Below are 26,202 nucleotides of genomic sequence, written 5' to 3'. Positions count from 1 at the left end.
ATGACTGGACTTTGTACCCAAAAGAGAGTTAAAACTGAAGACGATTGGAGGGAAGTCATTTCCTCCTTGGATTGCCCCACGAGAACGTCTAAAATGAAAGCCTCTCCTCACCTGGCTCTTCTCATCCTCCTGTTTGTAGCCTCAGGTAAGGGTGTTACAATCTTTAATTCTTTTAATATTGTTTGCTGTCTCTGAGAGAGAACCAGGGGGCTTAAGCTACCAGTTCCATGGCCCAACAAGAGAGACTATTTCATGGTTGAAATTTCCTCTCCGATTCTGCTCAGAGGCGTAGGGCATTTCAGTGTGATGAAAGAGGACAGAGTAGAAGAAAAGGGGGCTCTGGACTTAGGTGTGGGGTTCCGCAAGCCGATGCTTTGTCCTCCAGAGTCCCTCTGGCCAGGCAAGAACAACTCAGTAGGTTCCAAGTGCCCGATGCCCTACAGGAGCCTTTTCTTTGCCCCTAAACGTCATTTGGACCGTAATGCAGCCCGCAGCCATCTGGCTTAATCTCTTATTCCAGCCTCAGGAGTCTTTCATCTCCTTCTATGTGGGAATTAAGGTTTACCTCTGGGCAAATCCCTAAACCCATCTGGGTAGATTGGTGGGTTCTTCTATCAAATATGGATGCTCGGATCGATTTCACAGTCACTCTCGGGCTCAGGGTGAGCCCTTGTTAAATGGGGAGAGTAGCAGAGATAGGAGAGAAGTGAACATGCCAGCTGGTGGGGCGCCCGGCCGCTCAGTCAGTAGAGCTCATGGCTCTCTGTCTCAGGATTGTGAGTTGAGCACCACGTTGGGTGTACGGATTACCTAAAAATAAACTCTTAAAAAAAAAAAAAGATGACCAGTTGGCGAACTATTTTCTTGCTCCTGTTAGAGCAATGGTTTATCTCTTCAACACTTGATGATTACTTAAGCCAGGCCCTGTTGAAGGTGAAGAGCCAGATCCTGCCATCCAGGGGCTCACAGACCTGTTGGGGAATCAGTCTGTACTGGAGGGGTTAGGAATTGCTTCCTCACGAAACTTTTTTTTTTCTCACTAAATCTTTTAATATATTTTTTAAAACTGGTTGTCAATGTCAGAGTCTTTTGAGACAATGAAGGGTTCTAAAAGAGTTATCACTGAATTACTAAGAATTTACTACTATGCCATGTGTCCAGGGGTTTCTAAGAGTTGGAAAAAAGGTAACTCTGATGATCACTGTGGCCCTTAGGGCAAAGATCATCTTTACTCATCTTATTCTTTAAAATATTAATGTACCTAAAATTATTAATGGGTAAACATCCCTAGAAAACAATTTTTTGAGGAAGTTTAATACACACCTTATGAGGTATTTTTATTTCACCATTCTTTAAATAAAGCCCTCCCCTGCCTCCCTAAAATGCCACCGAAGTGGAAAAAGGGACTACTGCCTTAAACTATAAAAAACGCAAAGACGGCCACTTTCAGGTAATAACAGCGCCACCTGCTGGCTTTGTCAACTGTCCTCACAGACTACTAGATTAATAGTTATGCCACTTCAGGTATAAACGATATTCCTTTTTGGTCTTTGTCTTCACACACATTAACTTTCTGTCATATATTTCAATAACGTTTTTCCAGTTTTGTCTGTTTAATTTTTAATTTTATCTATTGTGGGGGTTTTATGTGTGTGTGTTCAATGTAGTAATGTATTTTCTTTATTTTTTTTTTTAAGAGAGAGAGAGCGTAAATGGGGTAGAGGGGCAGAGAGAAATGGAGAGACTCTTAAGCAGGTTCCATGCTCAGTACAGAACCCGGCCCAGGGCTCGATCTTACAAACTTGGGATTGTGACATAAGCCAAAAGCAAAAGTCAGACTCTCAACTGACTGAGCCACCCAGGTGCCCCCATGTATTTTCATTTTTAATGTAGTCAAGTATATTTATTTTTCAGGAAAGAATGACTGGGTACTAATTAGTATGAAAGAATAAGTAACTACTATTATGTATTGAATGTTCTTTCTTCTGAAACTTGGTATCTTTGTTTCTCCAGCCATCCAGCAAATCACAGCTGCTTCAAACAGCTCTTCCACTACTACTGCCACAAATGCTAGGACAACTCCACCTGCTTCCTCTGTGGCCTCTGTTTCTACATTGAACACAACTCTTCCAAGTAACCCTCTCACAAATAACACGACTAATGCTTCAACAACAACTACCCCAACAACTCCACCTGCTTCCTCTGTGGCCTCTGTTTCTACATTGAAAACAACTCTTCCAAGTAACCCTCTCACAAATAACACGACTAATGCTTCAACAACTACCCCAACAACTCCACCTGCTTCCTCTGTGGCCTCTGTTTCTACATTGAAAACAACTCTTCCAAGTAATCCTCTCACAAATAACACGACTAATGCTTCGACAACAACTACCCCAACAACTCCACCTGCTTCCTCTGTGGCCTCTGTTTCTATAGTGAGTTCAGTTGCAACCACCACTGTCCTGTCTACCAGTAAATCAAGCGCAGATGCAAACACAACTGCACCTACCCCTGGCTCCACGTCTTCTGGGAGTAATGAGTCAGCCCCAGTGGTTACTTCTCCAGGACTGCCAACAACACAGAAGGACACTGGGTCATCCCTCGTCACAGTCCCACAGAGTAATTCCTCAGAGACTGTCCCATCAGTGACTTCTGGCAGTGTCACTTCGCCTAAGATCAGCACCCCAAACACTGCTTCACCAGGTAAGAGCGATTTCCTTAATGCCCACTCCCTTGTGGAGTCCTAGCATTGTGGAAGATGGTAGGTATGTTCTGCTGGGGGAGGGGAGTGGGTATAGAGAGCGCCAAGGTTTCCTTGAATATGAACCCATGGAATTACAAGCTCTGAGTCAAGGGGCGCCTGAGTGGCTCAGTCAGTTTAGCATCCAACTTTGGCTCAGGTCATGTTCTCACAGTTCATGAGTTTGAGCCCTGTGTCGGGCTCTCTGCAATCAGGACGGAGCCTGCTTCTGATTCTCTGTCCCCCCGTCTCTCAGTCCCTAACCCACTTTCTCTCTCTCCCAAAAATGAATAAATATTTTTTAAAAAATGTTTTTGACAATAAACTATTATTAAAAAAAAGAAAAAAAATTTTTTAAAAACAACTCTGAGTCACAATGACTAGTAGTGATGGCAGAGACTCTAAAAGATAACCCACAGTTTCATTCTGTTCTTCTTCCCCCTCCGCCTATTCTGTTTCAAGTTAGATATGGAATATTTTTGTAAACTTAGGCATCATGAAAGCTACTTTTCCAGCTTCCATCTCCCTAGGAGATTTTAAGAAATAGCTTCAGCTTCTCTGAGAAGGCCAGGTCTAAATAAGCACGGTCTCTCTAGCCACACTGGTCTATCTCCCTGATCTGTGTAAGGAAGGCGTCAGTTCTACCATGACTCAATGTTGGTGGAAAGTGCGACATTACAATGGTGGCTGACCACGGTTTGGAGTTTGAGGTAATTCATGCAATGTGAATCTGAGGAATAAAAAGCCAAACAACAGCAGTGCTCAAACAGTCCTAGACATGGAGCCATTGTCCAAAGGACAGACGTTTTAGGAATACCATCCTGAAGAGTTAGCAGTTGACCTCAAGCCAAAATTATTGAGACAGAAACCACTTGCCTTATTTCCCAAAGTTTGGCCTTATTAGAATAGGGGTCAGCAAACTTTATCAGCAAAAGCAAACTCATAGAGATTTTCAGGCTCGTGGCCACAATAGGGTTTCTGTTACAGCTCCTCCAGCCGCCATCTTAACACAAAAGTAGTCCTGGTCAGTACACAAATGAGTGATCCTGGCTGTACACCAGTGAAACTTTATTTACACAAACTGGAGACTGGCCAGGTTCGGCTCGTGAGTCACAGTTTGTCAACCCTTGGTCTAAAAGAATCCTCAAACCTAGGCTTGAAGGGTGTAGATAAACCCTGTCATTCTCAAGGACACTAAGACCCAGCGAGGGTAGCCACCTTTCCCAAGTTCAAAGAGCAAGCTGATGGCTCCTTGCACTTGCTTCTTTCAGTTTCCCCAATGTTCTTTGATAGATCTAAGAACTGGATGGTTAAGCAAGTGGAACCAGAGCCTGTATCTGAGACCAGGGTCTCGGGCTGCTTTCATGTTTGAAGGAAAGGGGGCTTTTTCTCAGGCATTTCTTGTGCTCTGATCCCTCCACGAGCTAATGGGGGAGTGGGCAAATACTTCTCTCTTGGCTTCGGCTTGCCCACTCATAATAAGGTGTGACTGAACTAAATAGCCACCAAAATCCCTTCCAGCTGTAATATCATGTGACTTAATTCCTGGCACACGGAACAGGCTGACAAGTCTGTTCTTTATTGCCAAAGAGAAAGCATTCCAGGAGCTGTCTGCCTGGTATATCCTGAGTGGGGCTGGGCTCAGTTCCTTCCTTAGCATTTTTTTCCAAGTCATCCTTGCAATGTGCCTGGGGTGTTTTAAAAACATCTTTTATTTTAGTTAGCATATGAGTCCATACTGGGGCACCTGGGTGCCTCAGTCAGTTAAGCATCTGACTTTGGCTCAGGTCATGATCTCCCAGTTTGTGGGTGTGAGCCCTGCGTCGGGCTCTGTGCTGACTGTGCAGAGCCTGCCTGGGATTCTCTGTCCCCCTCTCCCTCTGCCCCTTCCCCACCTGCACTCTTTCTCTGAAAAATAAACAAACATTTAAAAATTTTTAAAAAAGGTTCTTCCATGTCTTTTCAGGGCTTCATAATTCATTTCTTTTTACCTCTGAATAATATTCCACTGCCTGAATGTACCACGGTTTTATCTATTCACCTACTGAAGAACCTCTTGGTTGCTTCCAAATTTGGGCAACTATGAATAAAGCTGCCATAAATATTCCTGTGCAGGTGTTTGAGTGGGCATGTTTTCAACTCCTTTGGGTAAATACCAAGGAGTGTGCTTGCTAGATCATATGGTAAGAGTATGGTAAGAGTATGAGACTGCTAGACTGTCTTCCAAAGCAGCTGTATCATTTTGCTTTCCCACCAATTTGAGAGTTCCTGTTGCTCCATAGTCTCATCAGCACTATTTTATTATTATTATTATTATTATTATTATTATTTATTTATTTTTAATATTTATTTATTTTGAGAGAGAGGTGAGAGAGTGTGACCAGAGGAGGTTCAGAGAGAGAGAGAAGAGAGAGGGAGAGAGAGAGAGAGAGAGAGAGAGAGAGAGAGAGAGAGAGAGAGAGTCCTAAGCAGGCTTCGTGCTGTCAGTGCAGAGCCCAATGCAGGGGTTCGATCTCACAAACCAAGATCATGACCTGAGCCTAAATCAAGAGTTGGATGCTTAACTGACTGAGCCACCCAGGTGCCCCTATTTTTTATTTTTTTTATAAAAGTAAATGGAAGAAAAGTTATGGAAGAAAAGAAGCTTAAATAGGGCAAAAATATATTAAATCTTTATATATGAATCTTAATATGTATAGATCTTTTTTTTTTTACGTCTTTATTTTATTTGGAGAGAGAGAGAGACAGAGAGTGATCTGGGGAGGGGCAGGGAGAGAGGGAGACCCAGAATCTGAAGCAGGCTCCAGGCTCTGAGCTGTCAGCACAGAGCCCCATGTGGGGCTGGAACTCACGGACTGTGAGATCATGACCTGAACCGAAGCCAGACGCTTAACCAACTGAGCCACCCAGGTGCCCCAATATATATAAATCTTAATATATACATGTATATAACATCTCCCTCCTAACCTAAACCCCTGGGACCCAGACACCAGTTCCCTTCTTCAGAGGCAACTCCTGTGGCCAGCTTCTCACACCTTTCTCCAGAGAAATTTCTGCAAATACGAGCATACACATTTGTATGCTCCACATTTGTATGCTCTTTTTGTCACAAAAGAGAGCATGTTGTAACATTGTGCCTTATATATAGCTTTTTAAAAAATCAACCATTTCTGCCTATAAGAGATATTATAGAATATTAACACCGTTTGATCAGTCACGTGAGCTTTTTTGAACTCAAAGCTCAGAATCATTTCATTCGACAGAGATGGAGAAAATGGCCGGCCTGACCTAACTCCCCTCCCGATCCCATCACTTCTTCAGAGAGAGGAAGAGGCCGCACCCTGCCTGGTCTGGGAGCACTGGCCAGTGGTGTCAAAACCATGGCGATAGAATTCTCCCCAGCTATTCAAGTCATCCCCTCAGACAGCCGGGGAGACGTGTGCCGTCATCACTTCATCTGAGAATGTTCAGAATTAGTCTGCAGGGGGCCCCTCCTGTCCCTTTTCCTTTCTTCACGCACCTGTGTGCCATGTTTGTTAACTCAAAAAAAAATACCTGGTTTCTTTTGGCGGCTCCTTGCCTGTCCCTCCCTATAAGACAGTTATTCATACTTTCCTAGAAAATAGGATCCTCTCTCTCAAATGGTATTGGGGAGCCCTACCTAGTGTCAGAGGCGCAGACATCAAGGTTCGGGGGATCCTTGCGATCCAAAGATTCCAACAAGGGACTTAGAAGACTGCTGTCTCTCTGAGTCGACTCTTATTCACCAGCCCCTGCCCTTTACCGTTGACAAGCACCTGGCTCCAGAATTCCAACAACCAACTCCCTAGACACGTAAGGGACTATGTATTTGCTTTAACTCTTTCAAGGGTGCGCTGTGGAGTACTGCAACCAAGGAATGGAAAGTCAGAAGGGAGCCAAGAAGATTTTGAAGTCTGTTTCTGGGTGCAATTTGCTGTCATTCTGTGGATTTTTAATCTCTTTCTCCTCCATCTCAGGTTCCGGCAGTCTTTGCCAAGGAGCTCCCTGTAAAGGCAGTTCTTCATGTGTAGGCCTGAATACTACCCATTTTTGCCTGTGTTCATTAGGATATTACTATGACTCTTCTACATGCCAAAAAGGTGAGTTACAAGGGATGGACCCTGCAGAGCTGCATTTCGGACCTAAAGTAGAATCGAAAATGTAAAATAATGTCAAAAAAAGCCTCTAGAATAGTAGAGGTAGAGGATAACTTATAAGCAACAGAGGCCAGCTGAGTAGAGAAAAAGCTCCTGCTTTGATCTCAGTGGAAACTGGAGGGACAGGAGATAGACCACGTCAGCTGTGTGAGCTTGTCCTGAAGGTCTGGGAATGGATGTATCCCTTCACCGCACTTATTAGAGGGAACGGTGTCATGGGGACAAAATGAGGAGCATGGCAGCCCCTGGGAAATGATGACACCTGCATAAATACAAAGTCGTGCCGTGACACGGGAACACCACTGCAGGATAAGGTGCCTCGCACAAGACATGCCTGGGAGCCTGCTCTCTGACCTTGGTTCAGTTCTCTGTCGTAGAATGTGCTTGCTCCAAACAGAAGATTCCACTTTTAGAGACTGAAGAGTCTCTTGCTCTAAAACGGACTTCAGGAACAAATCAATACACCCTTGACATAACCCTTTTTTGGTTAGTCCAGCTGGGTGCTCTGCAGGTCTAAGGCTACTTCCTGAGTTCGAAATTGTTCTCTGTTTCATGAATGAAAAATCTCCCCTAGCCAGAGCAGACCAATTATATAGGAAGTAAACGCACCATATTGGCCACAGGGATTAGAGATATTCCAAAAGCCAAACATGTTCATATCTCAGCACTAATAATCTCATTTCTGGGGATCCACTCTACGTAAATGACCCCAGGTAAAGAAGTTTGTGTATGAAGATGTTTGCTACAAACTTTATTTTTCCTTTTATGAAATCAGTAACATTAAAACAAGCAAAAAAGAAGACTGTTAATCAAGATAACATGTTTCATAGAGTATTATGCAGGCTTTAAAAATAATAGTTATGGGGGAAGAAACCCAATACTTATGCGGGGGGGAGGTGCCTGGCTGGCTCAGTTGGAAGAACATGCAACTCTTGATCTCAGGGTCATGAGTTCAAGCCCCATATTGGGCTTGGAGCCTACTTTAATTAATAAACAAGTAAATAAAATAGTTATGAAGACTAGGTAATCATTGGGAAAAGTGCTTATTATGTAACAATAGGTAAAGAAAACTCACAATGTAAACTTGGAATTGTAACAATGCAAACTATGCATGGAAAAAAAGAGCTAGGTGAAGTGTACCAAAACAAAAATGATTGTAGGAGGTTAGGGCAACATTTTTCATACTTCCAGACTTCCCATAATGATCATCACATAATGTTTAGAATTTTAGAGAATAATCTATGTTTTACACACAATGGACATTAACCCTCTTTACATTAAGTATTACAAAAAAGATTCTGCTTATATTTCAGGAAAGCTATTCCCTGGAAAAATTACAGTCAAAATATCAGAAACATCTGGTTTGGGAGATAAAAATTCCATGGACTATCAAAAATTACATGTGAAAGTTACCAATTTTGTAAGTATTTTCCTACCTTTCTTCCTGCATAAGACTCACAGGAGTGCAGGGCCGCTGTTCGGGGGTGGTACTCACTGGTGCAGCTGTTTTCGCCCGTGAAATAGGGAGATGCACCCTTACTGGTTGGTAAATAGCAACTGTCCTGAGCCCGTGGCACCTGGTTCTTGGCGCCCCTCTGCTGGGACATCCGGGCCTCCCCACGATCCTGCACCTAGATGACTGCCAGCGCGGCAGAGGGCCTTCCGAGGCTTGCTCCAGCCATGCGGTGCTCTTTGATACAGAAGCTATTAGAATCTTTTTAAAGGAAGGGCGCCTGGGTGGCTCAGTCAGCTAAGCAGCAGACTTCACCTCAGGTCATGGTCTTGAGGGTTGAGAGTTCTAGACGCGTGTCAGGCTCTCAGCTGTCAGTGCGTGGCCTGCTTCCGATCCTCTGTCTCCCTCTCTCTTTGCCCCTCCCCTGCTTGCATCCTCTCTCTCTTCCAAAAATAAATGAACATTAAAATAAAAGAATAGTTTTAAATGGTATATACATAAATATAATGATGTTTTAAAATAAATTATTTTCGGAGGATTGAAGAGAAAAAATTAAGATTTTTTTGCCCTTTATCCAATCAAATTTGCATACATTTCTATCCTAGTCTGGCTTTTTTTTTTTTTTTTTAATGTCTGGAAAAGGAACTCCGTTAAAATTAATTTCTGTTACTTTTTCTCCCCCACTGTGGAAAATGTCAAAGTGAACAATAGCTTCACTTCATTTTGATGGTTGGGAGTGACCGTGCCAGCATGAGAAGGGGTGGAAATCTCCATTCGGGATCTATGTTAGGTCTGAAGGAGCTTTTAGAGGACATCCAGCCAGGGTCTCTGAAAGTTTAGTTTTAAAGGGGGAAAAAAAAGTAGCCTGGAAATATGTCTTAGAACCCCAGGTGGAGAAACACTTTTAAAAGTTAAAAAAACACAGAAGGCCATATCTTTCAATTCTGAATTATTTCATCACAGAAGAGCTTTGCTAGTAGAATGGTAACACATAAAACATTATTATCCAGATGATTCACAGATTGTGCGGAGACAGCTAGCGCTCACAACCAGCCAGTGCCTGGCACTCCTAGGGTGAAACTGCGACTTTGGCAGCCTGGCCTTGGCCTTGCACATGCCACCCGTGCACGACAGGCCAGCTGGCCACGACCTACGCTCTGATCCTCGATCTACATTCCAATTCACCCACTTGGATGATTGTCCGTACACTGAGGACAGCAGCCTCCATGTGTTCTCTTTCCCAGGGAACCCCTCTACTGTCTCAGGCGACTTTATTGAGCAGCAGGCTCTGTGGTCACTACATTCCCCAGACTTGCTTTGGGTATGAGTGGCCACAAGAGCCCTCCTGCTATAGGCGTATGCCCTGGGCTTCAGACACCGATCTTGACACTTGATCTCGGTCAGGTCTTAATGGTTTCAGAGGAACCAACAAGGAGATAGGCTTTTTTTCTGAGGAGGATATGCTGGAACTCATTTGCAACTCTTACAGACAGGGAAAAGAGGTAACTGACTTTGTTCAAGGTCCACTTAACAGACTTTGTAGCCAGGGCGGGCCCAGCTCAGGCCCCGAGATATTCTTCCAGGGTCCATTTTCTACCCAGCTGGATCCAGATGGACAGTCTGCAAAGGGATTTGGAGTTCCCCTGTTGCATCTGTGCCTGGCATTTTACGTGTAATGTTTCTAATTCCCAAAACAGTCTATTGGGAAGGTGGTAAGATGGTGCTATTTAATTGCTGACGAGACTGTCAAGGATCAGGAAGGTTAGTAACTGACTGAAGGTCACCCAGCTGATGAGTGAGGAGGTGGGGACTTGAACCCACACCTGCCTGACCACAGAGCTGCTTCTCCTCCTTCATCCCTGTGCCGTGGAGCCCAGCAGGCCTGTTTGGATAGCTCCTGCCTTCTTGTGCAGACTTATAGCCCTTCATTTTGAGACATGTATATCCCGACATCCTCAAAGGGTGACCTGGAAGATTTTTTTTAAAAAGACACTTTCTCCTATGCCAGATTCTAATTTTGTAATCTCTTCTATAGGAATAAGAAAATTAAAAGGGCAGTGGTCAGTAGGGGAATGAGAGGGCCGTTGGGGGACGACCAGTGAAGTTGTTGCTGAGTGAACTCCCAGCCCCTAATGGTTTACAGAAATGCTACCTATTCCTAGCATTTAAAAGAACAAAAAGGCATATGGATGTATTCTGGATATAAGGCTACCAAGACTCACTAGAACGTCAAATTTGTTTGAATTTGACTAGACTAAAAGAGAAATGATTTAACATCTTTTTAAATGACATTGGTGGCCATGATCTTTTAAAGCATTGGGTCACCCTGAGCAGAAAAATAGTAAAAAGTCATTGGATTATAAAAAGGTTGCACCAACCCAGTGGAACACTCCTATAATAAACTATGGAGACTGGGGCCCAAAGGAGGGAAGACCTGTTCAAGGTCATGTCTTTCACATTTAATTTATGCAGTCATCAGTCAGCCAGTGTTTGTTGAACATTTCCTGGGGATGGCCCTGTGCTGAGTGCTGTGGGGTGGGGGCAGGGGAGGTTATGAAAAAGAGAAAACTTACATTCTAATTGGGACCCTCTCACCCACCCCCTTCACCCCTGCCAGAGGTCCCGCAGCACAGTTCTGCCTAGTGATATGCGCCTATGCTAGAGCCCCTTTCTGCTCACAAAGCCGTGTATCTATTCCAATTGCATTTTATACCAACAGTAGGCCTATTGGTATGAAATACTGCTATGCCAAGCGTTCCCATGAAAAAAGTGAGGTTCAAAGAAGTTCTGCAAAAGCTGACACGTGGAGAACTTCGACGTCAGGTGTTCTTCCCAGTCCAGCCTGCTTTTTCCCCGAGCCACACTGCTTCTGAACATGAGTGTGTGGGCTCCCTCCCCCCTCCATGTCCCGGCACTGACTCCTGAAATGCTTTAAGGCTTGTCTCCTTTGAGAAGCCCTCCTTGGTTCTCTGTAACCGGAAGAGAGTTTCTTTGGATTTCTATGGTAGATTGTATTGCTCTGTGGCCCTTGCCTGTCTTAACTTCAGGGTGTAGTCCCCTGTCCAATCCCAGGGCAGGGCCTGCTGTCTGTGTAACCTCTGTGTCTGGGATCATGCCTGGGTAACGTGGGAAAGCAAATTCGTGTTCCTGGGGTAAATTGATGAGTGCGCGAAACATGCTTACAGAGAAGTCTAACAAATATGCAGAACTTCACAGTGACTTTGAAAATACAAACTCAGTAAGTTAGTCTCCTGAGTTTTAAAAGTATGATCATTGATTTGGCTGGGTGCTTTAGGCGTTTTTTTCCTGGAGAACTCTGACTTTACATTAGAATCTTACTCTTTTGGAACAAAAATGATTCAAAAGGTGTGAGAGCACATGGAAGGAGCAAATTGCTGTGGTGAACCATGCATATTTATTCCAAGGAGGTTAGAAATGTGCGTATGGGAACACCTAGATATAGCATCACATTTCCCCCGTCTCTGTGGTTATTACTAAATCTGTTCTTCTCCTCCACAGTTTAAGAGTGCATTCAACAAGGCTGATTTTGGACAGACTGTAATTAATGAAATGAGGTAAGTGGATGAGTGGGGTACTTCGGAGACAGGTCATTTTTGCTACATTGTTTTGTCATTAAATATACAGTGGTTCGATTTTTTCCCCTTCCTTGTAATATCTTGCCTCCTGAATTGGAGGGTGTGCCAGTAGGTTCTCTGGATGAATGGATTGTGGACAGCCTTTCTTTCCTAGCCCCACTGCAAAATTATTCCGTAGATTTCTGGTCATTTTTCACCTGATAAAGAGGGACTTGTATCAAATACCCCTTTCTCATTGTCCCTGTCTATTCCATTGTCACCTCCAAGTCCTGTCAGGAATTATCCACGGAAGGGAATTTTAAATTAGACTCTGAAGCCCATTTTGCTTTTTGGGCTCCCTTTTGCAGTGACCATTCGATTTTGGATTTTCTCAATTGTTCTGAAGAACTAACATGGCTGTAAACATTTCCTAAGTAGGTTGGCTATGTTTTCAAGCTTCTGATATTTATTCAAAAGTCAAAATGGAGTCTAGAAAAAAAACAGGAAAAATATATCATGAGTCTTAAAAACACATAGCCACAGGGCACCTGCATGGCTCTGTCCGTTAAGTGTCTGACTCTGACCTCAGCTCAGGTCTTGATACAAGAATTGTGAGTTCAGGCCCCATGTTGGGCCCTGCGCTGGGTGTGCAGCTGAGTTAGAAAAATAAGTAAGAAAACCACACACACACACACACACACACACACACACACACACCCCCCCAACCACAGGTTGGAGAGGGAAGGAGTTTTTGAAAGTCCTTTCCCCACCCCCTCTCTCTTTTAGTAGTTGTGTGACTTGATTCTTCTTGGACAGTGGAAGAATTAGAACTAGACACAGCAGTTCTTGTGACTCCAAACTGCAGTGCCCAGTAAAGAGAGACCTTGCAACGTCTTGCTCACGGCAGGCACTCAGGATCCAGGGAATTGGTGTGGTGTTCTCTCTCATGTTCCCTCTAGCCACAGCCTCCTTGTTTCAGTGTGGCACACGTGGCCAGGCAGGATCACACACCCAAGCTGAACCTGCCTGCTGCCCTGCCCCCTGGCCTCTGGGGAATGGCCCAAACTCAGTGTGGTTGATTACTGCTCTCTGTGCAAGGGAGAAATGTACATCACACCCTTCTGCCTCCTTAAAGTATAAGTGAGGTTTGCCACCTCAGCAAGAAACCTACTCTTTTTTTTAAATTTATTTTTTTAATGTTCATTTATTTTTGAGAGAGAGCGAGGATGGGAGAGGGGCAGAGAGAGGGAGACTGGATCCAACTCGGGTTCCATCCTGACTACAGAGAGCCCCATGTGGGGCTCAAACTCAGGCACCAGGAGCTCATGACCTGAGCCGAAGTCAGGTGTTTAACCGACTGAGCCACCCAGGCACCCCAAGACCTATTCTTGATTTTCTACAGAGAGTGACAACTTACTGTTTCAGATGTCACTTGTTCTTCTTCTCGTTAGTTTCAGACTTCTAGCTCCTGAAAAGGACTGTCCACAATCTTTCTCCATATCCTCCAACAGGACATTGTTTTAGCCATAGATTTCCTCTGAGCATACATGGAAGAGAGAGAGAGAGCTCTGGACCTGTAAATGGCTAGCTTGCTATCAGCCCGCGCCTTCATGTGTGGGCCCGAGTTGTGGATGTAAGACAGCAGGTCACAGCTGGAGCTGAGAGACTGGGGCGTTTGGGAGATCTGAAGACCAATCTTGTCGATTCGTTGGTTCAGTTTATCAAGTGATGGATTCATTTACAGCATTTCTCCTTCGGCAAGATTGGAAACACGCACTAGTGACAAGGATGTTGCTGTAGAAGTCGTAAACATTTTCGCACTAAATGCAAAGGTAGATGAGGGGAGTGTGACTGAACTCATTGAGAAAGCCATTCATGACAGCACAGATGGTGTTACAAGATATACTCGTAAGTATTTGGTAATTTTATTTGAAGTTCACCTAAAGACCTCCCTTTTTGTAAACATTTCCATTATATGTGAAAAGGGGGCAAGAAAAGCAGGAGGACTGAATCCACAGATGGGCCAGTGCCTGTTAGCTCGTCCTTCTTCTTGCCTCTCCTCCCTCACTCGGCTCGAGCTATCACGCTGACCGCTTTGCTCCTCTCTTTGGAAGGCAGTCTTGAACAGATGGTCTCTGGACAGGAAAAGATAAAGAAAGGAGAAACAAGAAGGCTTTATACCAAGTTGTAGCTTGCAAATGATCACAGAAAGCCTTCCCTACTCTGTTTCCCCTGAGGCTGACGCGTGAGCCCCCGGCACAGCTGGAACAATTCACTCTTGCTGTGTCACAAACCAGCCCCAGCCATAGCGGCCTGAAACAACGCCCATTTATTTATGGTAAGGCCATAAGTCCCCTCCCTGCCGCTCTCATCCTTTTTTTTTTTTTTTTTTGGCTCCTGCTGAAAGTCCTCCTCAAGTCTCTTAAATTTTTGCTTTTTAATGATTGTAACCTCCATGGCCTAGTTTGCACAACTGTTTTCTCTTTTTGGAAACCCACAAATCCTGTTGGTGTATAGTTTTCCAGCAACTTTTACTTTCTTCAAGATTTCACCCAGATTCTCACTGTTCTCTCAGGATCTGGAGTGTAAATGCTCTGGGGTAAAGCACTTGACCTTCTATCTGCAACAACGGAGGCCCCTCTACACCATACCTTCTCCTTGGGCTGCTGTCTCTTGGCAATGTACATCCAACTCTTCTCCGCTGAGCATTCTTTCCCGGCAGAAGGGACTGGAGGAAACTAGTTGTGTGTCTCTCGTGTCACCCATCAACATGACAGCAGCCAGGCCTGGCCTTTCTGTGGGGCCTGTAGCGTGGGAAACACACACAGCCGTCCATTCATTCACCTGTCTGTCTATGTTACCAGTCTGCTCTCTGGTGTTGGTTATTTTGTTTGTTGTTTGGGTTTTGTCTGTGGCAAGCTTGATCTCATTTGGGCCTCTAGACTTTATCACACTGTTAAGATTCTGTCTTTGGTTATGGGACCTCCTTTCCATATTTTGTTTATAAATCTCATCTGAGAATTTCCTGTACAAACCATATGCCCATATCTCTTTTTTTTTAAGTTTATTTATTCTGAGAGACAGTGAGAGTGGGGGAGGGGCAAAGACAGAGGGAGAGAGAGAATCCCAAGCAGACTGTCAGCACAAAGCCTGGTATGGCGCTCAAACTCACGAACTGTGAGATCATGACCTGAGCTGAAACCAAGAGTAGGACGCTTAACTGACTGAGCCACCCAGGCGCCCTACCATATGCCCATTTCTTAAGTTGCCTGACCCTCTTTTCCAGTTTCTTTTATAAATTTTTTTTCTGTTTTTTAAAATTTATTTTTGAGAGACAGAGAGAGACAGAGTGAGCAGAGGAGGGTCACAGAGAGAGGGAGACACAGAATCCGAAGCAGGCTCCAGGCTCTGAGCTGTCAGCACAGAGCCCGATGCGGGGCTCAAACCACAAACCGTGAGATCATAACCTGAGCCAAAGCCAGACACCCAACCAACTGAGCCACCCAGGCGCCCCTCCAGTTTCTTTTAAATAGCTCATTGGATTATTAGCAGCTTCACAGAATTACATTTCTATTTTTAATCAGTTTTTGAATAAGAGACTACTATTTCATCTTTTCTATTCTTATGTGTCACTATAATCTCTTTGATAAAAAATATTACATTTCTAGAGCTTTCTATGTTCTTGAACTATTTCCATCTACCAGTCCCATGCCATGGAACTACACCTTTTCCTTTCTTTATTTTAAGTTTTTTTAAAGTTTACTCATTTTTGAGAGAGAGAGGGAGAGCACGTGAGAGCGACCACATCTGAAGCAGGCTCCAGGCTCTGAGTTATCAGCACAGAGCCTGATGCGGGGCTCAAACTCATGAATTGTAAGATCATGGACACTTAACTAACTTAGCTACCCGGGTTACCCCAACACCTTTTGCTTCTGAACATTTCAACTTACTGTCGCAAAGTCATACGCTTTTCTTGGCTTTCTCTTGGTTCTTGTCTTCCAAGAGACCCATCAGATCTACTGCCCACCCACCCCCCCTTTCTCCGTGAGGTCAGAATTTGGTCCAGAGCAGCAGTTCATGCAGTCAGAACCTCTACACACTGGAAGGTGAAATTACCAGCAAGGCAAGATAAGATCTTATTATACACACTGATTTTGGCTAGATGAAACTTCCAGCAAATGTGAACAAGTTGAGGGTCCCAGTCAGCATGGGGAATGATCACTCAGAGTGGTCACTAGCTAAAAATAACCAGTGCATCCTTCAAGGTGAAGCTGGGGTCCCCTGTACAATTCTCCCATATTGACTCTCCTTCATAATGACCTTGGCTCCCAGTTCTGGCACACATGAAACCATTTTGCCTCAACTCTGAAAACTGCTCTTTTTTGACACCTTCTCTCAACATTGCTACACACTGAGACAAGGCATGTGCTCTTACATACATTAACAAATTATCAAACGATGCCAGCTAAAGATAGCCACAGAGCATAAAACACCCAGAAAATGGAAGTGAAAGCCTCAGAACCATAAGAGGAAAACATCTGCTGTCCAGCTTCTGCAAAGACAAATTCCCTCTCCTGTATTAAAAGCTGTAGAATCTATTTCCCTAGAATTTTAATTGGAGATATTTTCATTTTTTTAAAAGTTTATTTTGAGAGAGAAAGAGAGAGGGAGCATGAGTGGTGGAGGGGCAGAGAGAGAGGGAGAGTGATTCAATGCCATAGGAGAATCCCATGTTAACAGTACGGAGCCTAACATGGGGCTTGATCTCACAAACTGAGATCATGACCTGAGCCGAAATCAAGAGTCCGACACGTAGTTGACTGAGTCACACAGGTGTTCCTAGTCGGAGGTATTGTCAAATGGCAGGTGTTGAAGGCAGTTTAGTTACAGGTGTGGGATATTTAGAAGAGTAACTACTTATCTGTTTCAACTGCTCCTGTTCTTGCCCCCACTACTCTATTCTCAGATTCATCTTTTTATCCCCAATGTCTTCCAACATGCTTCCTGACTAACATTCTTAAAAGAATGCCTTCTCATGCCATGCTTCTGTTCAGAATCTACCAATGGATTCCCAGGCTTGTAGAATAAAAGTCAACACCCCTAGCCTGGCATTCAAACTCTGCTGCACCTGTGAATGAAGAAAAGCATGAATATTTGTTGAGGTTCCTGTAGTGGGCACTTGCATTGACATTAGCTCATTCAAATCTCACAACAGTGATGTGAAACAAGAATTATTACCCCCATTTTATAGGTGGGGGACACTTGGATCCACCAAAAATCAAATAATTGAATCGACAGCTCATAGCCAGTAAATGGCAGGGCCAAGAATTCTCATCTCTCTTCTACCTCACCGCACCACCTCTCCCCTGCCCAAGGATAACTTCACTACTCTCTGACAAGAGTCCTCTGCTTCTTTTCATGCCTGGTTTATTCCACTTGACAGACTGCCTCTCCTTTGACTGCTCAAATCTTCCCTATCCTTCAAGACTTAGCCCACCTCCTGTCTGTTTCATGAGGTTGTCTTTAGCTAGCTGAGCCTCTGAATTCCCATTGTACTTAAAGTCTGGACTGTGAGTTGATTGAGGTGACTTTCTGTGGGCTCAGCTATGTAACTCCACAAAGATGGGGGCCAAAAGTTATATAGCTACTGTGTCCCTTGTGGAACCCAGCAAAGAACTAAGTGAAAATCGCACTACCTTGTATTGAATTAATTTGAATTGAACAATATAAGGACATGGTCATAGAAGGGAAGATCAGGGAGTTGGATTTCAATATCGTAGATTTTCTTTTGTTAAATCCCCAAATGTATTCACAAGTTACTTGATCCATATTATCTTGCTGACTGTATTCTTGAATTGTTTGTACCTCTCAGCTCAAAACCTGTGTGATTTTTATAATTGTGAAAAGGAAAATGAGAAAGACAACTGTGACAGTGGTTTGCTGTGTAAATGCAAGCAAGGGATGGAAAGACCTAACCCCCAGATCCCTGCGTGTGTTGGTGAGTGTTCTACCTACTTGTGAAGTTTCTTCACAACCACCATCTTGTGTCCTTTTGCATTTGCAAAATACAAGCTTTACTGATCAAGTGTCCGTGCATGTAAGGGGTGTGGATTTGGATTTTAGCCACTTGGACCTGGACCAAAGTCTTGGCTCCGACCTGATGAGCAAGCCCATGTGCAGCTTCACAGGGAGCCCATCATGTGTGCAGCCAGGGAGCACCTCACCTGACCCAGAAAAAGCAATGTGAAAAATTGTGTCCTGTGACGTATCACTTGGAGGTTGAAGGGGTTGTTTCTGAAAATCACTCAAATCCTGTTTTGCAGCTTCTGCTCCAAAGTGTCCTGACAACTGCAATGCAGACCATAATAAGCAATGCTTAGTGAATAAGAATGGTGGGAACGCCGAATGTGTATGCCTCTCAGGCTACCAGAAAGATGATCACGGGAACTGTCAAGCGTAAGAGCAACCACTCTTTTTTCATCTTGCCACAGCTGGAGTTAGCCAAGAAGGATAGAACTTGTAGACATGTGCGTGGGTTTAGAGTCAGGATGTTGGAATGCTTCCATAAGTTGGTAAGATAAGAGCACGATCCTATCACCGTTACCGTCATCAATGGGTTTTGAACATTCTCTGTGCGCTGGGAACCATGCTAGGTAATAGGCCTCCCACAACAGCGCTGTTGGGAATGGATTTGTTCCCCATTTGCAGGTCAGGAAAGTGAAGCTCAGGGAATGTAAACAACAAGCCCCAGCTCAGAGGGCAGCAGATACGTGGCAGGGCCATGTGGCCTTGCAGCCGAGGGGGGGCCTACAATTCTCCAAGCTTCTGGGTGTCAGCTTAGCCTGAATTCCCAAATCTTCCAGGAGCCCAGAGGATGGAGTGTTCAGTCAGTAGGAAACGGGGTCACTGGGAATTGTGGACCGTCTTCAGCCTTTCAGAGCTCCACCGAAGGTGCTCACCTGAGAGAATGGGAGTGTAAGGCAGAAAAGAGGAAAAGAGAAGGAGAAGGCGAGGAGATTGAAAAGAAGATGGGAAGGAAGACTGGAGGCTGGGTGGGAACCTGATGTGCTCCCCGAGGAGACTCTGTAATGGTTTCCATTACTGTATTTTAGGTGCGCCTTTGGCTACAGTGGAGTCAACTGTGAAGACAGTGAGTATAAAAGTTTTGCTTTATTAGTAATCATCTGAGAAACAGGGAGCACACCCCAAGGTCTCTGGCTCCCTTTAGAAAGAGTGAGAAACTGTGACTGCAGTTGGTCTTTTGGGTCATGCCATCCCATCCCTGCCCTGAGGTCATGAGCAGCAGCACCTCTGCTGTAGGCAATAACAGAACCCAGCCCAAGAGGTGGGCTGGCACCACTGCACTTGGCCCGGCCACTGGAGGCCTTCCTAACATTCTATTCATTCTGCACACCGGCTGAAGTATGCATTTTCTGTTACTAACAAGAATAAAAGACCAGTATGTTCCAAAAACGTCTGTGGTGGTGGGAGAGCAGAACTAAAAACCAGATGCTGAGATACTCAAGTCTTTATTCCAGAGCCGTTTGCTAGCTTGTGGTTTGTTGTTGCAAGTTCAGATGCCTTGTTCCCTCCCACATCCCACCGCCACCAGTCCGGGACAATACTAAGTTTATATTCTTAATTATATTTTAAATCTTACCTAATGAACTAAAGACCACTGATCCAAGATGAAGGAAACATGACTGTTGGCCTCCCAGCAAGCTACTGTATTTGCTACCATATTTGTTTGCAAGGCTGGATTTGCTAAGTCATTTCTTCCTTCTGGGCTTTCAGCACCCACACCTACAAAATGGGAGTGTTGGAGCAAATGACCTCTGAGGTCTTTTCCAGACACGGTCTTTGCCCTCATGAATCCAAGTTGGAGGTGGCGTATATGAAAGTCATGAAGCAGAAAGAGACAAAGGGCTCTAAAATTGCACTGTCCAATAGAAATGTAATGTGAGCTCCATATTTAATTTCAAATTTTAAAAATTCCAAGTAAATTAAAAAAAATTTTAATGTCTTATTTATATTTGAGAGAGAGAGACAAAGAGGCAGAGAGTGAGTGGGGGAACAGCAGAGAGAGAGCGAGACAGAATCTGAACCAGGCTCCTGGCTCTGAGCTGTCAGCACAGAGCCCAATGTGGGGCTTAAACCTACGAACCATGAGATCATGACCTGAGCTGAAGTCAGATGCTTGTCTGACTGAGCCATCTACGTGCCCCTAATCAACTTTTTAAAGATAAATAAATGAAATTATTTTAATAACATTTTATTTTACTCTACATATCAAAAATATCATTTGTCAACATGTGATCAATATATGAGTTATTAATGAGAAATTTTACTTTTCCATACTGTGTGTTTGAAATCTGCTGTGGGCATTATACACACAGGCCATCTCATAGCCACATTTGTAGCGCTCGGTACCCTCGCTGATTGTATCAAGCCTCTATTAGTGAGAAAGTGAACTCTGGCCTAGTTCCCCCTGCTTATCAGCAAGGCCAGATACGATGGGCAGGCGAAGGCAGCAGGAGCGAGGCAGGGATGTGGACCTCAGCTGAGATCTCATTTCCCACGGAGTCCAGGAAGGCCCTGCCACTGACCGTGACCTCCTTTGGGGTTTTGGCCTTCTTTTGTCTGGAAAGGCAGCCTCCTCTGATTGGGTTCTGAAGACACAGTTGTGGGGATGGCGCTAAAGGCGATGAATGAGTCTCCCACCCAACCTGCCACCCAGGCTGGCCCTGGTGGGGTCGGGGACCGGAGCCCGATTGTCTGCACAGTTAGGGACCACTGGGAACACACGTACCTGTGGGCAGTGTGGAGGCTGCTCGTGGAGGCTGTGCCTACTCTGTGCTTTTCCTTTTCAGGATTTCAGCTGATCCTCACTATTGTGGGCACCATCATGGGCGTCCTCATTCTCGGCCTGGTGATCGGACTGATCTTCTCAGTGAGGTACGGAGTGGACGTGTCCCCGTCCAGGGCACGGCACCACCAGCACCACGCTTGGGGACCTAAACATACCCAGTCTTCCTGCGGCAAGAGAAGGGAAATAAGGCGAGGTCTTTGTAATACTGCGGGCTGGCTGGCTTTTCTTCTTACCTTAATTTTCATTGGCATATATAAGCCATACCTGATCACTGAAGAAAACAGAAAAATGTGTAGAGGAGCACAATTAAAAAATCACTCACAAAATTGGCCACCCTGAAGCAATCGACATTTTGGCATATTATCTTTCCAGATTTTTTTTCTTTTTCAATGATATTATAGAAATAATTTTGTATTATATTATAATACAATATTATGTATTATATAACAGATATAATATTATGTATAGGCATAATATTGTGGGTTTTAAAAATTCCTTTTTAAAATATTTATTTGTTTCTGAGAGAGAAAGGGAGAGAAAGAGAGACAGAGTGGGGGCAGGCGCTGAGAGAGAATCCCAAGCAGGCTCCTCACTGTCAGCACAGAGCTCAGGGTGGTGCTCAGACTCGCGTACTGTGGGGCCATGACCCAAGGAGAAATCAAGAGTCGGACACTCAGCAGACTGAGCCACCCAGGCCCCCCTGTATCCTTTGTGTTTTAAAAAACACATGGCTAAGGTTTATTTTTGCTTAGCACGTAATGTGACATAGCAACCATTTTCTGATGGCACCAAAACCCTCTGATAGCAGTTCTCACCCCCACTGATGTTGTCAAGTGTCGTTCTCATCAAGGCCGTGGGCCCAGGACCCCGAGGCAGCGGGTCTCACTACAGAATCAGTAGAGTCCTCTGGCAGCCTGGTGACTTCAGTGCTCTTCCTGAGAACTTGAGTCAGGTCTTTTCATTTATTCAACAAATATTTCGATAAAGTTCCTTCCATTAATAGGGAGACAGAACGCTATCATCTTCATTCCCATTCTAAACATGCCAAGTGGGGATTCACTTTGGCAAAAACAAAGCTACTTGTTTGTAACATTTAGCTCATATCTATTTTGGCAAAATAGGTATTTTTGCACCATAATGTGAGAGGATAAATAGATTTTGTTTCTTCTTCTTCTTTTTAATTGCAGTGTGATATTAACTCTATCCCTAAAGCCTTTATTGTAAGGATACAAAGCTAAGAACCGGGAATGTGAATTTCCCTTTTCTAGGAAGATGGCCAGAACGTTCTCTTCTGGACCGAGGCTATCTTCTCCTTTCCTAGGAGGATGGCTAACTGTCTGGGGTGTCCTGCGTCCTTAGGCCTGTTTTTGGACCCTTGTGACCCCATGACAGCTGTGTGTCTCAGCTCCTCCTCCCTGCTGCAAAGCCAGGTTGGCTTCTAGTTCAGCCTCAGATTCATGATTCTTGGAACACATCAAGAAGTATAATTTCTTGCCCATTTCCAAGGGAAGGAAGTCTCTGCTTAGGCACCTTAGATAGGAGTGCTCTCAAAGGGAGGGGACTCTGTTGTAGGCTAGGATGGCCCCCAGGGTCCATAGGGTGAGTGGGTCTTCCCCTATGACATTTCCCGTCGGTGACTGTCACCCTGGGAGTGTCCTGTGGGCATCAGAGAGGCAGCCAGTGCTGTGGCGTCCGGGCACTGCAGGGGCAGGTCTGTGGGCAGGAAACAGAGTTCATCAGGGGCAGGTACCTCCCTCACCTGCAAGTGCGTGCCCTTGGCTTTGATGCTTCCACCTGAGGTGAGGAGCCACAGCAGAACCTGGGAAATGCCTTTTATTCCTTGTAAGACCTTTATACCTTGAACCTCTTTTGTTCACCTAGGTGCTTCTGCACACATTGACTTTGAATGAAAAATGGTGTCACAAGTCATCTTTTCTCTTTGACCTCTATGATTATTTCCATATGTAATTCAAAAGCACCCTAAGAATAGTAACATTATGAGCAAGATTTCCATGAGACCAACAGAATTACATGACACTGTCCAGTGTTAATGTTCTGGTTTTGATGGTTACAGAGAGCTTATAAGATTATCCTAAAACTTAGAAAATCTACACTGAGTGAAGTAATGAAGTATTATGGGTCCTGGGGCGTCTAAGAACTTATTCTTAAATGGTTCAGAAATGTTAACAAATGGGGGAATTTGGGTGATGGACCTGTGGAAGCTGTATGTAATTTTTGTTTTGTACCTTATATGTAAATTTGAAATTATTTCAAAATTTTAAAATATTTTTAAAAAAGGATACTAATGTCTGTTTCAAGGAACTTTCTGCCATTGCCAGATCCTAATTCTTGTTACCATTTATAGATCAAAGAACAGCCACAAGAATATCGAAGAACAGAACCTGATTGACCATGACTTTCAAAATCTGAGACTGAAGCAGACTACAGGCTTCAGCAATCTAGGAGCAGATGGGGGCATCTTCCCTAAAATCAGGACAAACGTCTCCAGCCAGCTACACAATCCCTATGCAAACCAGAGAAGTATGCCTCGCCCCGACTACTAGGTGAGTCAGCAGGCTTTTGAGTAAAATGCCTAGAACAGAGCAGGGACTGGGCTATTGTATCTTCAAGTTCTGGGCTCCTTGTAGTCTTTTTTGCGTTTATTTTCTATTCAAAAGAGAAAGATTAGAGGATGGTCCCTCCTATTGTTGACCTGTCACCACTTGGTCCCTAATACTGACCATCTACATGACTTTAGACACATCACTGAATTTCCCTGGCCTTCTATTTCCTCAGCTATAAAAAGAAAAACAATTCAGATATCCTCAAGGCCCCTTTAAATTACAAACTTGTACAGATATGACTCTGGTCTTTGAGATGACAATTCCTAGATTGTTTAAGTTCCTAGGACTGAGTCAGGCCTAAGAAGAAGTGTTGGATATAAACATGCTTCTGTGGATTCCTTCCAACCTGCCCATATAAAGGCAAAGAAATCTCTCCTTGTCTCTCCCCAAGCCTCAAGGCATAACCAATCAATTTCTAGAAAGATAAGGCAAGTTAGGCTGGTGATGCTTTATTTTTCTTGGGAGGATTTTCAAGGAGCATAGCTTGTATTCATTAGATTTGTATTGGATAACTGTGCTGTCATTCTTTCATGTGATCTGAATGAAACTTGTAAGAGGCAACTTTTATGCGGTAAGAGGACTCGGGGCCTGAGCTGGAAGGAAGGAAGGAAGGTGGTGAGCGAGAGGCAAAGGGGGGCAGAGGAGAGACTAGCAAGGAGAGAAATGAGTTCTTAAAGAAGGACGAATAGGGGAGGAAGGGAAAGGGGGAGGGGCAAAGTGCGGCCCACCCGGAAGAGTAATGAGGATGAAGGAAGAAAAGGACCCGGGAGGACGGCAGAAGGAGCTGAGGAAGGGGGGGCATAGGCTCCACATTCTCTGTGCACGTTACACTTTTACAGACTACCCAGGCAAGCACACTACCCTCCGAGGATCTTAATGCCCTGGGAACATTCTGGGAAAACTTGGCTTATCTCTATTTTGAAATGCCATGATTTATTTTGCACATAAAGTTTTCTTTAGTCATGGAAGTCTAAATGATAAATGTGTGTACAAGGGGTTGTCTTGCACAAGAAAGTGCCATGTTGGGTCAGACACGTGGTCTCGTCAGCAATAGCCAGGAACAGGCGTCCTACGGGAGTGTCTGCTGGCCTCCCACTAAGATGACCCGTAACCAGCAAACTCAGTAAAGCCTCCTTTCCTTTTTATGCAGGGAGCCTTTATTTTAAGCATAATCTTTAAAGAGAATCCTTTAGAGGTAGAATACACATGGGTTTTAGAGTCGGACTGAGTTTGAAGCCTGGCATCTTCTGTTGCTAGTACTAGCTCTGTGATCTTTGACAAGTTATTTGACTTCTCTGGGTTTGTTTTCTCGTCTATAAAATGAACAAAATAAAGCCTATCTCATAGGATAAAAAAATCAAATCAGCTAATATGTATAAGAACCTAGCACAGTGACTATTCTCGTTTGAATAATAGTATTCAAGCAATGATACAGTAATGTTAATAATTTATTAATCTAAGTTTTCTCATACATTGCTGTTGCAATAGTTTCTTTCTAAGAGTTTCCCTCTCCCTCTCTCTTTTTCTCTAGAATGGCAAAAACTGGGGACCATCCATGGCCCTCAACCAAATGTAAGAGCTTTTACTTTGAGTGTCTGAAAGACTAATGGACAAGTGAGCGCCCACGAAGATGTGGCCTTTGGTTTCTCTCTGACACCCAGCACCTAGCCTCTCTCAGTGGACGCTGTCACTATTTGCAGCGAATGCAGCTTGTTTGCTAAGTACCTATGAAATTAAATGCACATAGATGCGATTCGCACTTGTAAGGGAGTTGATTTTGTCCAATCAGTACAATGGTTAGGGTTTTTGTTTTTCCTGGCAACAGTAACCATTTCCAGCCTAGAGAAAACTCCTCAGGATTGTCCGCTCTGGGAGAATGTTACTTTGAGTTGAGAACCTACTGATCAGTGACCTGACTCTGAGAGACTCTTTCACATTGGCTGTGGGGGTGGGAAGAAATACCATCTTCGAAGGTTCTCTGGTTTATTCTCTCACAAGCTAAAACTGAATGCTACTTCTAGCCCCCAAATCTGAGGATTTTATCACCCTTGACCTAATAGGAGCTTGTGACCTGGCCTCACACCAAGAAGACAGAAGAAAGACCTGTCTCTCAGCTTTTTAGGGGAGAAGTGACTAAGAATCCAGGATCTCTTTGGTGTTAATTAGAAGGCCCAGACTAGAAATGTCCATCATGAAGTACATTCTAAAGTTTTTGAAATTCCAGCAGGGGATAGGGGCAGGGAGAAAGAAAGAGGTAACCAGGAGTGGAAGGGACAGAGGCAGAAGGAGGCTGGGCCCGGAGATGAGTATGAAGGCAGGCATACATGATCACCTTCATCGTCAGACCCCTCCTCACTGAGTGAATGGACGTTTCCTCCCACTCATGTCCCACCACGACTCAGAGCCTAAGTACAAGTGTGGAGACAAAACCCCAGGAGCAAGAGCAGGAAGTCGCTTTGAAACTGCAGATGTTCTGTTCAGCTGCTGGGGAAAGAGAGAGCTTGTGACCTGATCCAGGTGTCCAGCCTTGTAATGCAGAGTCTAGAGGTGCTTCATGGGGGGGGGAGGGGGGGGCGTGTCTCAGCCTTCCCTGGGGACAGGCTTAGCAGTGGCCACCAGCCTGCCCAGAGCCACTGTTCTTTACTGTTAATAGTGTCCTTGTTTATGTCTGATGTCTGGTCCCCTTGCAAGTTATTTTTATTTGTTATTATTATTTGTTCTTAACTATTAACTGTAAAGGTAATTAATAAAGTGTATTTGGTA

The 26,202-nt window shown here is 44.3% G+C and overlaps 1 protein-coding gene across 1 annotated transcript; it reads left to right on the top strand.

The window, feature by feature from the left end:
- On the top strand, window positions 1-26,202 carry MUC13 (mucin 13, cell surface associated). The gene is made up of 12 exons (XM_029940719.1): window positions 1-145; window positions 2,014-2,703; window positions 6,739-6,861; window positions 8,232-8,338; window positions 11,891-11,946; window positions 13,691-13,854; window positions 17,819-17,944; window positions 18,270-18,402; window positions 19,059-19,096; window positions 20,817-20,901; window positions 23,181-23,379; window positions 24,971-26,202. The coding sequence occupies exons 1-11, from the start codon at window positions 1-3 to the stop codon at window positions 23,377-23,379; spliced, it is 1,866 nt and encodes a 621-aa protein (XP_029796579.1). The 3' UTR covers window positions 24,971-26,202.

Source organism: Suricata suricatta, chromosome 5 (genome assembly GCF_006229205.1).
Source record: "Suricata suricatta isolate VVHF042 chromosome 5, meerkat_22Aug2017_6uvM2_HiC, whole genome shotgun sequence".
In the NCBI taxonomy this organism is placed as follows: domain Eukaryota; kingdom Metazoa; phylum Chordata; class Mammalia; order Carnivora; family Herpestidae; genus Suricata; species Suricata suricatta.
Note: the sequence above shows the minus strand (reverse complement) of the source record. Positions and strands in the feature narration are given on the sequence as shown.

Bases quoted from the DNA above. Each gene is read 5' to 3' on its own strand.
- MUC13 (XM_029940719.1), top strand. From the start codon at position 1: ATGACTGGACTTTGTACCCAAAAGAGAGTTAAAACTGAAGACGATTGG. The intron at 11,947-13,690 runs GTAAGTGGATGA...ATTCATTTACAG, and splicing joins ACTGTAATTAATGAAATGAG to CATTTCTCCTTCGGCAAGAT. The intron at 17,945-18,269 runs GTGAGTGTTCTA...CCTGTTTTGCAG, and splicing joins CCAGATCCCTGCGTGTGTTG to CTTCTGCTCCAAAGTGTCCT.